The following is a 13,029-nucleotide window of genomic DNA, read 5'->3' on the forward strand; positions in this document are numbered from 1 at the left end:
GGGGAAAATTCTCCCCTAGGAGATCAGGATGTCAGAGTGGAGGAAGAAACAGAACAGTTGAGAAGTTTGATTGGGCAGTTGAACTGGTTGTGCACTCAGACTAGGCCTGACGCTAGTTCTGATGCGTTGGAGCCGGGTGCAATGATGAAACATGCTACAGTTGAGGGAGTTCTGAGAACATAGAAACATTGAAACTAGGAGCAGGAGTAGGCCATTCAGCCCTTCGAGCCTGCTCTGCCATTCATTATGATCATGACTGATCCTCCAGCTCTGTAGCCTGCTCCCACTTTCTCCCCATACCCTTTGGTCCCTTTCACCCTAAGAGCTATATCTAACTCCTTCTTGAAAACATATAATGTTTTGGTCTCAACTACTTTCTGTGGTAACGAATTCCACAGGCTCACCACTCTCTGGGTGAAGGAATTTCTCCTCATCTCAGTCCTAAATGGTCTACCCCATATGCTCAGACTGTGACCCCTGGTTCTGGACTCCCCCACCATCAGGAACATCCTTCCTGCATCTACCCTGTCCAGTCCTGTTAGAATTTTATAGGTTCCTATGAGATCCCCCCTCATTCTCCTGAACTCCAGCGAATATAATCCTAATTGACTCAATCTCTCCTCATATGTCAGTCCCACCATCCCAGGTATCAGTCGGGTAAACCTTCGCTGCACTCCCTCTGTAGCAAGTACATCCTTCCTCAGATAAGGAGACCAAAACTGTACACAATATCGATGATTATTTCGGTGCCGCTTCAGGCTCTCGTCTGGACTTGGAAAAATTTATTAATTTTGCTTCCAATCTCCACCCCTCCATCATTTTCACGTGGTCCATCTCTGACACTTCCCTTCCCTTCCTTGACCTCTCTGTCTCAATCTCTGGTGATAGACTGTCCACCAATATCCATTACAAACCCACCGACTCCCACAGCTATCTCGACTACAGCTCCTCACACCCCACTTCCTGTAAGGACTCCATCCCATTCTCTCAGTTCCTTCGCCTCCGTCGCATCTGTTCCGATGATGCTACATTCAAAAACAGTTCCTCTGACATGTCCTCCTTCTTCCTTAACCGAGGTTTTCCACCCTGCTCTCTTGCCCACATGTCTGTCCTTGGCTTGCTGCATTGTTCCAGTGAAGCCCAACGCAAACTGGAGGAACAACACCTCATCTTCCGACTAGGGACTTTACAGCCTTCCGGACTGAATATTGAATTCAACAACTTTAGGTCATGAGCTCCCTCCCCCATCCCCACCCCCTTTCTGTTTCCCCCTTCTTTTTTTTTTCCAATAAATTATAAAGATTTTCCTTTTCCCACCTATTTCCATTATTAAAAAAAACCCACTAGAGCTATACCTTGAGTGCCCTACCATCCATTCTTAATTAGCACATTCGTTTAGATAATATCACCAACTTTAACTTTAACACCTATGTGTTCTATTGTACTATTGTCGTTGACATCTTTTGATGATCTGCTTCTATCACTGCTTGTTTGTCCCTACAACCACACCAACCCCCTCCACCTCTCTGTCTCTCTATCTCTCCGCCCCCCACACACACACCTTAAACCAGCTTATATTTCAGCTCTTTTCTGGACTCGAACTCAAGTTCTGTCGAAGGGTCATGAGGACTCGAAACTCTTTTCTTCTCCGCCGATGCTGCCAGACCTGCTGAGTTTTTCCAGGTAATTCTGTTTTTGTTTTGGATTTCCAGCATCCGCAGTTTTTTTGTTTTTATCTCTGTGTTTAATTGACTGCCACTGCTCTTCAAGAAATGCCTACCTCCTTGAAGAAGTTCTGTTCCTCTCTGCGACAAGATTTCCGGATCTCTCTGTTGCCTTGTTCACCTTCATTGCTTTCCATTTCTCTCCTAGTGTTTGACAAGGTGTTTACTAAAACCCGCTTTCACAGCCATATCTCCTTTCTCAGTGACTGTCTCCGTCTCCGACTTACCCCACGTGGATTTCAACTGAAATTCCACCCCTCATGTTTCGAACCCACCCAGGATTACAGGTATCTCCGGGACATAAAACGTTTCTCGGACTGCTGTTCCCGTCACATTCTGAAATCCACTCTCAGTGCCATGCGCCGCCATATGAACACACTCGACCTCTCCCTCCAGCAGCACCGCCGTACCCTTTTTCAAAGCTGCGCGTGCCCCCAGTTTCATTTTATCCTTCGGCTCATCCGACGCCTCAACAAGAAACTTTTTCTCTTTCTCTCAAGTGCTAAGGAACGCAAGCTCCAACAACTCATCAACACCAACACCCATCTAGGACCCTCCACCCCTGCCTGTCCCTCTGTCCCCACCCTTTCTTCCAGTCCCAACCCCAGCCGTGTATTCACTATACCCCCTGACTTTCCCCTCTCCGATGCTGAACGTTCAGTGCTCAGCAAAGGACTTAGTTTCATACCCTTACGCCCTCACCTCAATGAATTTCGGGCTCGGCATGATACTGAACTCTTCTTCCGCCGTCTTCGTCTCCGGGCTCACTTCTTTGGGCAGGAGTCCTCTCCCAGTTCAACGGATCCTTTTACCCATCTCCAATATTCTCCCTCCACCTGGACCCCTCCCTCTGGATTCTTACCTTCTCTCGATCTTTTCATTGAGAACTGTCGGCGCGACATTAGTCGTCTCAATTTCTCTGCTCCTCTCACCCATTCTAACCTGTCTCTCTCTGAACTTACTGCACTCCATTCTCTCAGGTCCAACCCTGACATTGTCATCAAACCCGCTGACAAGGGTGGTGCTGTTGTTGTCTGGCGCACTGACCTCTACCTCGCGGAGGCTGAGCGTCAACTCGCAGACACTTCCTCCTACCTCTCCCTGGACCATGACCCCACCACTGAACATCAAGCCGCTGTTTCCAGGACTGTCACTGACCTCATCTCCTCTGGGGATCTCCCTCCCACAGCTTCCAACCTGATAGTCGCCCAACCTCGGACGGCCCGCTTCTACCCAAAATCCACAAACAGAACTGCCCCGGTAGACCGATCGTCTCAGCTTGCTCCTGCCCCACAGAACTCATTTCTCGTTATCTTGACTCCCTTCTCTCTCCCCTTGTCCAGTCCCTTCCCACCTACATCCGTGATTCCTCTGACACCTTACGTCACATCAACAATTTCCAGTTCCCTGGCCCCTACTGCTTCCTCTTCACCATGGACGTCCAATCCCTCTACACCTCCATCCCCCACCAGGATGGTCTGAGGGCCCTTAGCTTCTTCCTCGAACAGAGGCCTGAACAATCCCCATCCACCACTACTCTCCTCCGTCTGGCTGAACTTGTTCTCACGCTGAACAATTTCTCCTTCAACTCCTCTCACTTCCTCCAAATAAAAGGTGTGGCTATGGGTACCCGCATGGGCCCCAGCTATGCCTGTCTCTTTATGGGGTATGTGGAACATTCCTTGTTGCAGTCCTACTCCGGCCCCCTTCCACAACTCTTTCTCCGGTACATCGATGATTATTTCGGTGCCGCTTCATGCTCTCGTCAGGACTTGGAAAAATTTATTAATTTTGCTTCCAATCTCCACCCCTCCATCATTTTCACGTGGTCCATCTCTGACACTTCCCTTCCCTTCCTTGACCTCTCTGTCTCAATCTCTGGTGATAGACTGTCCACCAATATCCATTACAAACCCACCGACTCCCACAGCTATCTCGACTACAGCTCCTCACACCCCACTTCCTGTAAGGACTCCATCCCATTCTCTCAGTTCCTTCGCCTCCGTCGCATCTGTTCCGATGATGCTACATTCAAAAACAGTTCCTCTGACATGTCCTCCTTCTTCCTTAACCGAGGTTTTCCACCCACGGTCGTTGACAGGGCCCTCAACCGTGTCCGGCCCATCTCCCGCGCATCCGCCCTCACTCCTTCTCCTCCCTCCCAGAAACATGATAGGGTCCCCCTTGTCCTCACTTATCACCCCACCAGCCTCCGCATTCAAAGGATCATCCTCCGCCATTTCCGCCAACTCCAGCATGATGCCACCACCAAACACATCTTCCCTTCACCCCCCTTATCGGCATTCCGTAGGGATCGCTCCCTCCGGGACACCCTGGTCCACTCCTCCATCACCCCCTACTCCTCAACCCCCTCCTATGGCACAACCCCATGCCCACGCAAAAGATGCAACACCTGCCCCTTCACTTCCTCTCTCCTCACCGTCCAAGGACCCAAACACTCCTTTCAAGTGAAGCAGCATTTCACTTGCATTTCCCCCAACTTAGTCTACTGCATTCGTTGCTCCCAATGTGGTCTCCTCTACATTGGAGAGACCAAACGTAAGCTGGGCGACCGCTTTGCAGAACACCTGCGGTCTGTCCACAAGAATGACCCAAACCTCCCTGTCGCTTGCCATTTTAACACTCCACCCTGCTCTCTTGCCCACATGTCTGTCCTTGGCTTGCTGCATTGTTCCAGTGAAGCCCAACGCAAACTGGAGGAACAACACCTCATCTTCCGACTAGGGACTTTACAGCCTTCCGGACTGAATATTGAATTCAACAACTTTAGGTCATGAGCTCCCTCCCCCATCCCCACCCCCTTTCTGTTTCCCCCTTCTTTTTTTTTCCAATAAATTATAAAGATTTTCCTTTTCCCACCTATTTCCATTATTAAAAAAAACCCACTAGAGCTATACCTTGAGTGCCCTACCATCCATTCTTAATTAGCACATTCGTTTAGATAATATCACCAACTTTAACTTTAACACCTATGTGTTCTATTGTACTATTGTCGTTGACATCTTTTGATGATCTGCTTCTATCACTGCTTGTTTGTCCCTACAACCACACCAACCCCCTCCACCTCTCTGTCTCTCTATCTCTCCGCCCCCCACACATACACCTTAAACCAGCTTATATTTCAGCTCTTTCCTGGACTCGAACTCAAGTTCTGTCGAAGGGTCATGAGGACTTGAAACGTCAACTCTTTTCTTCTCCGCCGATGCTGCCAGACCTGCTGAGTTTTTCCAGGTAATTCTGTTTTTGTTTCACAATATTCCAGATGTGGTCTCACCAAGGCCCTGTACAGTTGCACAAGATGTCCCTGTTCCTGTACTTGAATTCTCTGGCTATGAAGGCCAACATACCATTTGCCTTCTTTACCGCCTGCTGCACCTGCATGCTTACCTTCAGCACTTAAAAAACACTTAAAAAAATTAAATTCTGAGATGTGTGCTCCAGTTTCCAGCCTTGGGTGATCTAGGAGATGAGGTTAGTCATTTGTATTGATGCTTCACATGCCAATCTTCCAGACGGGTTCTCTAGCACAGCCGGGTTTATCATATTCTTGGTGGGAAAGAATGATAAATGTTGTCCGCTGGCTTCGGAGGCTGAGAAAATAAAAAATGTTGTGAAAATCTCCTTGGCTGCTGAAACACTGGCCTTAGTAGAAGCATTAGATATGGGGGTTTATCGATCCAATATACTAACAGAAATATTATATAAGGGGCAATGGGAGAAAAGTTTGCCAATGGAATGTTATGTTGATAACCGGTCTCTTCGGGACAACGTTCATTCCATGAAAAGTGTCGCTGATGAAAGGCTACAAATAGAACGAGCCAGCATAAAAGAAATGTTAGAGAGGAGAGAGATCTCTAAGATACAATGGGTTGACACAAGTCACCAACTATCAGAAAATTTTACGAAAGGAAGTGCCTGCTCTAAGAAATGATTAAATGTATTGGCAGAGGCGTGTCTTATGTTATAATGATACAATGAAAATACTTTTTTTGTTTTATATATATTTGGTAAAGGAAATACGAGAACTATAGATGTAGAAATACGAGCATTATTTCCTTCTGTTTGTTTAAAAAAATGTTCTTTCAGTTTTCTTCCAAGGTTTTAATTTAAAAAGAAAAGAGGGGATCTATCAATGAATAAATAACACACTGCATGGTAATCACCTTGTTAAAGACAATTGCTAGTTAAACAGTTGACGGGCATTGATTATCCCATCTAAACAGATTAAAAAGATGCAGCTGGAACACTTTGTGTGAAAGCTACTTGGAAGTCAGTAGCACTGGGGAGTTGTCTTAAATAAACCAGTTTGAAAGACCAGCCTGGACTAATATTTCCACCACAATCTCTTATTGTGAGTAACAGTCTCCACCCAAACTGATTTTACATTTGATCTTCTGAGCCTAGATGATTTTCACTCGTGGACTGATCTCATCCTTTATTAATTAAGCTACCCCATTTCCTTATCCTTTCTTCCTATCCTTCTTAAACGTCAAATTCCCTTGAATATTCAGTTCTCAGCCTTGGCCACTTTGCAACCACGTCTCTGTAATGGCTATCATATCATACCCATTTATTTCTATTTGTGTAAGCAATTCATCTATCTTGTTACAAGTGCTGCGTGCATTCAGATGAAGAGTCTTTAATTCTGTCTTTTTACCACTTGCCCTACTCTGACCTTATTTGCTTGTGCACTCTTTTGTTTGTATGCTTTGTCCCTTCCTGTCAAACTTGGTTATCATTACCTGTATCCTGTATTATTGCTTTGTTCTTTCTCTTTAACTTTCTTATCCTCCCCTCACATGAATGCTCCCCGCCATCCCTCTGTATAATTTACATTAAAGCCCTTTCTACAGTCCTAGTTTTAAGTTTTGCCAAGGCACCAATCCCAACACAGTTGACAGGGCCCTCAACCGTGTCCGGCCCATCTCCCGCGCATCCGCCCTCACGCCTTCTCCTCCCTCCCAGAAACATGATAGGGTCCCCCTTGTCCTCACTTATCACCCCACCAGCCTCCGCATTCAAAGGATCATCCTCCGCCATTTCCGCCAACTCCAGCATGATGCCACCACCAAACACATCTTCCCTTCACCCCCCTTATCGGCATTCCGTAGGGATCGCTCCCTCTGGAACACCCTGGTCCACTCCTCCATCACCCCCTACTCCTCAACCCCCTCCTATGGCACCACCCCATGCCCACGCAAAAAATGCAATACCTGCCCCTTCATTTCCTCTCTCCTCACCGTCCAAGGACCCAAGCACTCCTTTCAAGTGAAGCAGCATTTCACTTGCATTTCCCCCAACTTAGTCTACTGCATCCGTTGCTCCCAATGTGGTCTCCTCTACATTGGAGGGACCAAACGTAAACTGGGCGACCGCTTTGCAGAACACCTGCGGTCTGTCCACAAGAATGACCCAAACCTCCCTGTCGCTTGCCATTTCAACACTCCACCCTGCCCTCTTGCCCACATGTCTGTCCTTGGCTTGCTGCATTGTTCCAGTGAAGCCCAACGCAAACTGGAGGAACAACACCTCATCTTCCGACTAGGGACTTTACAGCCTTCTGGACTGAATATTGAATTCAACAACTTTAGGTCGTAAGCTCCCTCCCCCATCCCCACCCCCTTTCTGTTTCCCCCTTCCCTTTTTTTTCCAATAAATTATAAAGATTTTCCTTTTCCCACCTATTTCCATTATATATAAAAAAAAACCCACTAGAGCTATACCTTGAGTGCCCTACCATCCATTCTTAATTAGCACATTCGTTTAGATAATATCACCAACTTTAATTTTAACACCTATGTGTTCTATTGTACTATTGTCGTTGACATCTTTTGATGATCTGCTTCTATCACTGCTTGTTTGTCCCTACAACCACACCCCCCCACTCCCCCCTCCACCTCTTTGTCTCTCTATCTCTCCGCCCCCCACACACACACCTTAAACCAGCTTATATTTCAACTCTTTCTTGGACTCGAACGCAAGTTCTGTCGAAGGGTCATGAGGACTCGAAACGTCAACTCTTTTCATCTCCGCCGATGCTGCCAGACCTGCTGAGTTTTTCCAGGTAATTCTGTTTTTGTTTTTGTTAACAGTTCAAGTGAAGCCCATCCCAACTGTACAGCTCCCTTTTTCCCCAGTACTGGTGCCAGTGTCCCATGAATCAAACCCATTAATCCCGCACAAATATTTGAGCCATGGATTCAACTCTTTGATCTTATTGCCCCTATACCAATTTGCTGACGGAGCAGGTAGTAATCCAGAGATAATTACCTTTGTGGTTCTGCTTTTAAATTTATCCATTAGCTGTTCGTGCTCCCTTAGCTGAACCTTTTTCTTAATCCCACCTATGTCATTGGTACTAACATGGTCAACTGGATCCTTCCCCTCCCACTCCAAGTTCCTCTCCAGCCCCAAGAGATGTCCTTAACCAGTGTACCTGGGAGGCAATGCAGTCATCAGGAGTCATCCTCGTGGCTGCAGAGAACAATATCTATCCCTTAACTATACTGTCCTCCACTACTATTACATTCCTTTTTACTCTCTCCACTTGAATTGCTCCCTCTACCGCAGTGTTGTGGTCAGTTTGCTCATCCCCCTGCAGAACCTTGAATCTGTTGGAAAAGTGCAAGGGCTGAGGGCTTCACCAGTGCTACCTTCTAGATCCCCAATACCTGCTTCAGTAGTAGTCACACCTTGCTGTCCCTGACCGTGGACCAAATCTGAAGTACTTAGCCTAAAGTGTGTAATTGCCTCCTGGAATAAAGTATTTAGGTAACATTCTCCCCCTCCATCCTCCCTCTTCTCACCCCCCCCCCCACCCCCGACTGCTGCATCGCAGTGTCTGAAGCTCGAACTACAGATAATTGTATTGGCTAACTAACAGGAAACAGAGAGTCAGGGTAAATGGGTCATTTCCAGGTTGGCGAACTGTAACTAGTGGAGTGCCACAGGGATTAGTGCTGGAGTCACAACTTGTTACAATCCATATTAATGACTTGAGTGAAGGGGTTGAGTGTACTGTAACCAAATTTGCTGACAATACAAAGATACCTAGAAAAGCAAGCTCTGAGGAGGATGCAAAGAATCCTGCATAGGGATATAGATAGGTTAAGTGAGTGGACAAAAAATTGGTGGCAGCTGCTGTTGCTTCTAGCTAATCCTACCAGGCAATCTGCTGTCATGGTAAGCATGCTCATCTATCTTGCGCCATCCTCACACATCCAATGTAGCCCATGTGCAACCGTTTTGTGAAGTGCATCATCCAACTACACCTAGGTCCATTCCTCTTTCTGCTGCCCTCTAGTTTGCCCTCTAGAAGAGATCGCTAGCTTTTCAGGTCTGACCAAATGGCTGGAATAATGACATTTTCTTTTCTGGATGTCACTTCTGAGAGTTCTTTTTGCTCTTGCAATTTCAAGCACCTCTTCATTTGTCTTATGGTCTGTATATGGAATTTTCAGCAAACATCTTAGCATATTTCAAAGGCCTCTATTTTCTTCCACAGATCTTTATTGTGCAGCATTCTGAGGTATACAGGAAAGAGTATAACATATAGCATCTTATGAATCTTTTCCTTGTTGTTAAAAGCTTGAGTTTTCTTATGTTAACACATCGTTCATCTTTACAAAATTACTTCTGGCCATCTCTACCCTTCAAACTTCTGCATCATGTCTGCCATCTTCTGTTATCATTTGTCCTAAATAGACAAACTTATATACTTGTTCCAGTGTGACATATTCCACTTCAGTCTTCGCTCTTTCTTCTAATATATTCCTTGTAACTACAATTGTTTTTGTCTTTTTGGTATTTATACTCAATCCATATTCTAAACTGCAAGATTTTATTTGATCTATGATATTTTGTAGAGTCTCTTCTCATTCTGTAAGTAGGGCAGTGTCGCCAGTATACTGCAAGTTTGTTACGTTCTTGCCTCCCATTTTTACCCCTGAAAGTACACCAAATTCCCTGAATATTTGTTCTGTGTACAGATTGAATAATTTTGGCACTTGGAGTTTGTGAGATTGTCTACTTTTTCAGGAAGAATAGAAAAACAATATTTAAATGGAGATAGATTGCAGAATGCTGCAACACAAAGGGATCTGGGTATGCTTATACATGAACCACAAAAAGGGAGCATGCAGGTAAAGCAAGTAATTCGAAAGGAAAATGAAATTTTGGCCTTTATTAGAAGGAGGAGATGGAGTATAAAAGTAGGGAAGTCTTGCTACAATTTTGCATGGCACTGGTGAGAGAGCACCTGGAGTACTGTGTACAGTTTTAGTCTCCTTACTTAAGGAGGGGTACATTTGCATTGGAAGCAGCTCAGAGAAGGTCACTAAGCTGATTCCTGGGATGAACGGACTGTCTTTAAGGAAAGGTTGAGCCTATACTCTTTGGGGTTTAGAAGAAACGTCTGCTTCTGCTTCTAATTCTTATGTTCGTATATAAGAATGAGAGGTGATCTTTTGAAACATATGAGGTCCTGAGGGAGCTTGTCAGGGTTGATGCTGAGAGTATATTTCCTCTTTTCAGAACTAGGGGGCACAGTTTGAAAATAAGTGGTCTCCCTTTAAGGACAGAGATGAGGAGAGGGTCATTAATCTTCAGACAGAAAACTCTGGAGGCTGGGTCATTAAATATATTCAAGGCAGCGTTTCATATTTTTGATAACTGAGGGAATCAAAGGTTATGGGGGACCGGCAGGAAAGTAGAGTTAAGGCCACAATCAGATCAGTCATGACCTTATTGCTTGGTGCAGCAGGCTCGATGGGCCAAATGGCCTACTGCCGCTTCCATTTCCTATGCTCTCATGTTCTCAGCAGCTCTGAGCTGAAGTTCCTCAAGCTGCAGCCAGTTATTGCAGCTGTGGATCACACTGGTGTCCACCACTCACTACATGCTACAGCTGCAACACCACACCTGCCTTGACATATTTATTGCATTTTGTTTATTTCAAGTTTAGAAAAATCACTCAACAATAATGTGTAGTTGTATTAAGTAGTTTAACCAGTTAAGCTCTGAATTTCATACAGTCATATATCTCCCAAGTACTATTTTGAATTACTGCTCCTAATTAGAGAAAGATAAAATGCATAATGAGGCTTGGTTGAGAGCCCAAGAATCCTTTGGAGTACTGAAACAACTGACCCCCCAGGGAAAACATTACTCATTTGATCTGGCTCTCTGGCCTCTTTTGTCAATTTCACAGTGTTTGTTTACACAAGATAAAGAGGTCTCAAGTACTTGCAGATTCAGCTATTGATACGTTTAAGGGTCTGGATAATTGACACTTTTACTGGCCTGTAGTTAAAGGTGTTTTTTTTAAGAAAGCGGAGAGTAATCAATGAATTTTTCTTAAGCTTTTTTAACACATCCTTTTGTCACTATAGGGTTCATTGCTCTATACAGTGTATAGTGGGTGAATGGGCAGGGTAGTGCCATAGGTTGGCATGGGGGCCATAGGGGGTGGGTGGGGGGCATAAATTGGCATGGGTTGCATGAGGGACCAAAGTGGGTGAGTTGGGTACATACTTCAGCATGGGGGCATGAGGGGCCATAGGGGATGGGTGGGGGGCAAACCTTGGCTTGGGGGCGCATGAAGGCATTAGGGGTGAGTGGGGGGGTGCATTTCCTGGCATGGGGACATGAGGAGGACCTTTTGAACTTATCTTTAAAAGGTTTCCTCATGCAGACTGTGGTTCACGACACCCTCTGAGGTGCCGTGAATCACGACTCTTTGAGAAGCTGGCTTGACTCCTTAAATTGTGGAGGATTAGGACATGCCTATCCCCACAATGGAGCTGGCCAGGTGGGGAGTGCAGGATGCAGGCTGGTGACCCAATCTGGCCTGCACCTTTTAAAAGACACTCCTGAAAATCAGAAACCCTGAGAACGGGGTCCCGGCAGCCATTTCCACCCCTCCAGAGTCTCCCCTAAAAACCAGCCCATAGCCTCCAGGTGGGCCCTATTCTGCGGAGTGAGGAGCAGCAGCAGGTGATATATGTTAATATCCACTCTCATGGTCTTTCAGAAATCGCATCCTGCAACCCAGGTTAGTGCGGAATTCGACCCTTGCTCAGACCAGGTCCTGGGGAAACTGCTGTATCCTGCCCCCAACAAAAGCAAGCCCAAGGAGAGCATCAGACTCATTACCAAGGATATCATCCGAGACCTGATGTAAGTGACCCTCACTCAGCGCACAGAGTGATCCAGTAAGGAGTGGGCAGTGAGGTTAAGGGTGTGAGAGGCACCAGTCTCTTTCTCTCTTTCCACATCCGACTCTGTCTCTCTCAAATCCCTTCTCCTCATCAACCCCCTCCTGTCTCTTTCTCTGCCTGTTTCTCACTTGTCAACTTGCTTCATCTCTCTATCATTTCTCTCTCTCTCTCTGTTACTGTCTCTCTCACTTACTCACTCACTCTTTCTTTCTCAGTATTCCCACAGAGGATCCCTCAGGCAAGACCTTGATCATGAGCCCTGATGAGTTTGAACGGATCAAGCAGGCTTCCCATGTGATCAGTGAGGAGGAGCGTGAGAGCATGCGTGTGGCGAGAAACGGAGAGAGAATGCAGGCTGCGGTAGGTCAAGGTCCTCTCGGGGGTCAGTGCAGCCTGGGGGCTCATTGTTTGCTGGTTGATGCGTGACTCCTTCTTCCACCATTAGCCCCCTTTCCTGCCAGTGACCCTGCCCCTGCTGCCAGTGTCCTCACCCTTCCCCTGATCCTAACCACTGTCAGATTAAAACACAAAATTCTGCATTTTGAATTGAGTATTACTAGAGTCAGATGATAGTTCGAGTCAACTTATTTTTTAAATTCAGTATAAAGAGCAATTTACAAGTGGAATATTAGAGTGATACCTGTAGGGCATGCATTCTCTCCATCTACTACCTTTAGGAGTGCAAGATGTCTCCGCTTATACCCTACTTCGTCCTTTAACAAGCTCAAAATTTTCCTTCTCTCTCTTGATTTGTCCAAATACTTTGGGTTACCTTATACATTAATTTCAGGCCTAATTCTTAGTATCTTGTCCAGTCAGTGTGTATCAGCTATCCTGTGATTACTGCTGCAGTCAGTGTCCATATTAGCAGGACTTCGTGTTTCTGCCCAAGTTCTTGCTTACTCTAGAACACACTGGCTGTCGCAAGGCTAATCTGTCTGTCTGTCTGTCTCTCTTGTTCTCCCTCTCTATATCTGTCTCTTTGTTTCTTGATGCCTGTCTCTCTTCCTCTCTCTCCCCTTTCTCTGTAACTCTTTCCCTTAATCCCTGTCAGCCTGTCTCTCCCT

The 13,029-nt window shown here is 46.0% G+C and overlaps 1 protein-coding gene across 2 annotated transcripts in view; it reads left to right on the forward strand.

The window, feature by feature from the left end:
* The window catches only part of cfap45 (cilia and flagella associated protein 45), a 79,703-nt gene that overhangs the window by 14,861 nt on the left and 51,813 nt on the right, over positions 1 to 13,029 (forward strand). For both annotated transcript variants that reach the window (XM_041208505.1, XM_041208504.1), the window contains exons 3-4: positions 11,776 to 11,921; positions 12,178 to 12,322. In XM_041208505.1, coding sequence (XP_041064439.1) covers positions 12,215 to 12,322 — 108 coding nt within the window. In that variant the 5' untranslated portion in view covers positions 11,776 to 11,921; positions 12,178 to 12,214. The remainder of the gene's footprint in view (positions 1 to 11,775; positions 11,922 to 12,177; positions 12,323 to 13,029) is intronic.

This window comes from Carcharodon carcharias, chromosome 16 (genome assembly GCF_017639515.1).
Source record: "Carcharodon carcharias isolate sCarCar2 chromosome 16, sCarCar2.pri, whole genome shotgun sequence".
NCBI lineage: Eukaryota > Metazoa > Chordata > Chondrichthyes > Lamniformes > Lamnidae > Carcharodon > Carcharodon carcharias.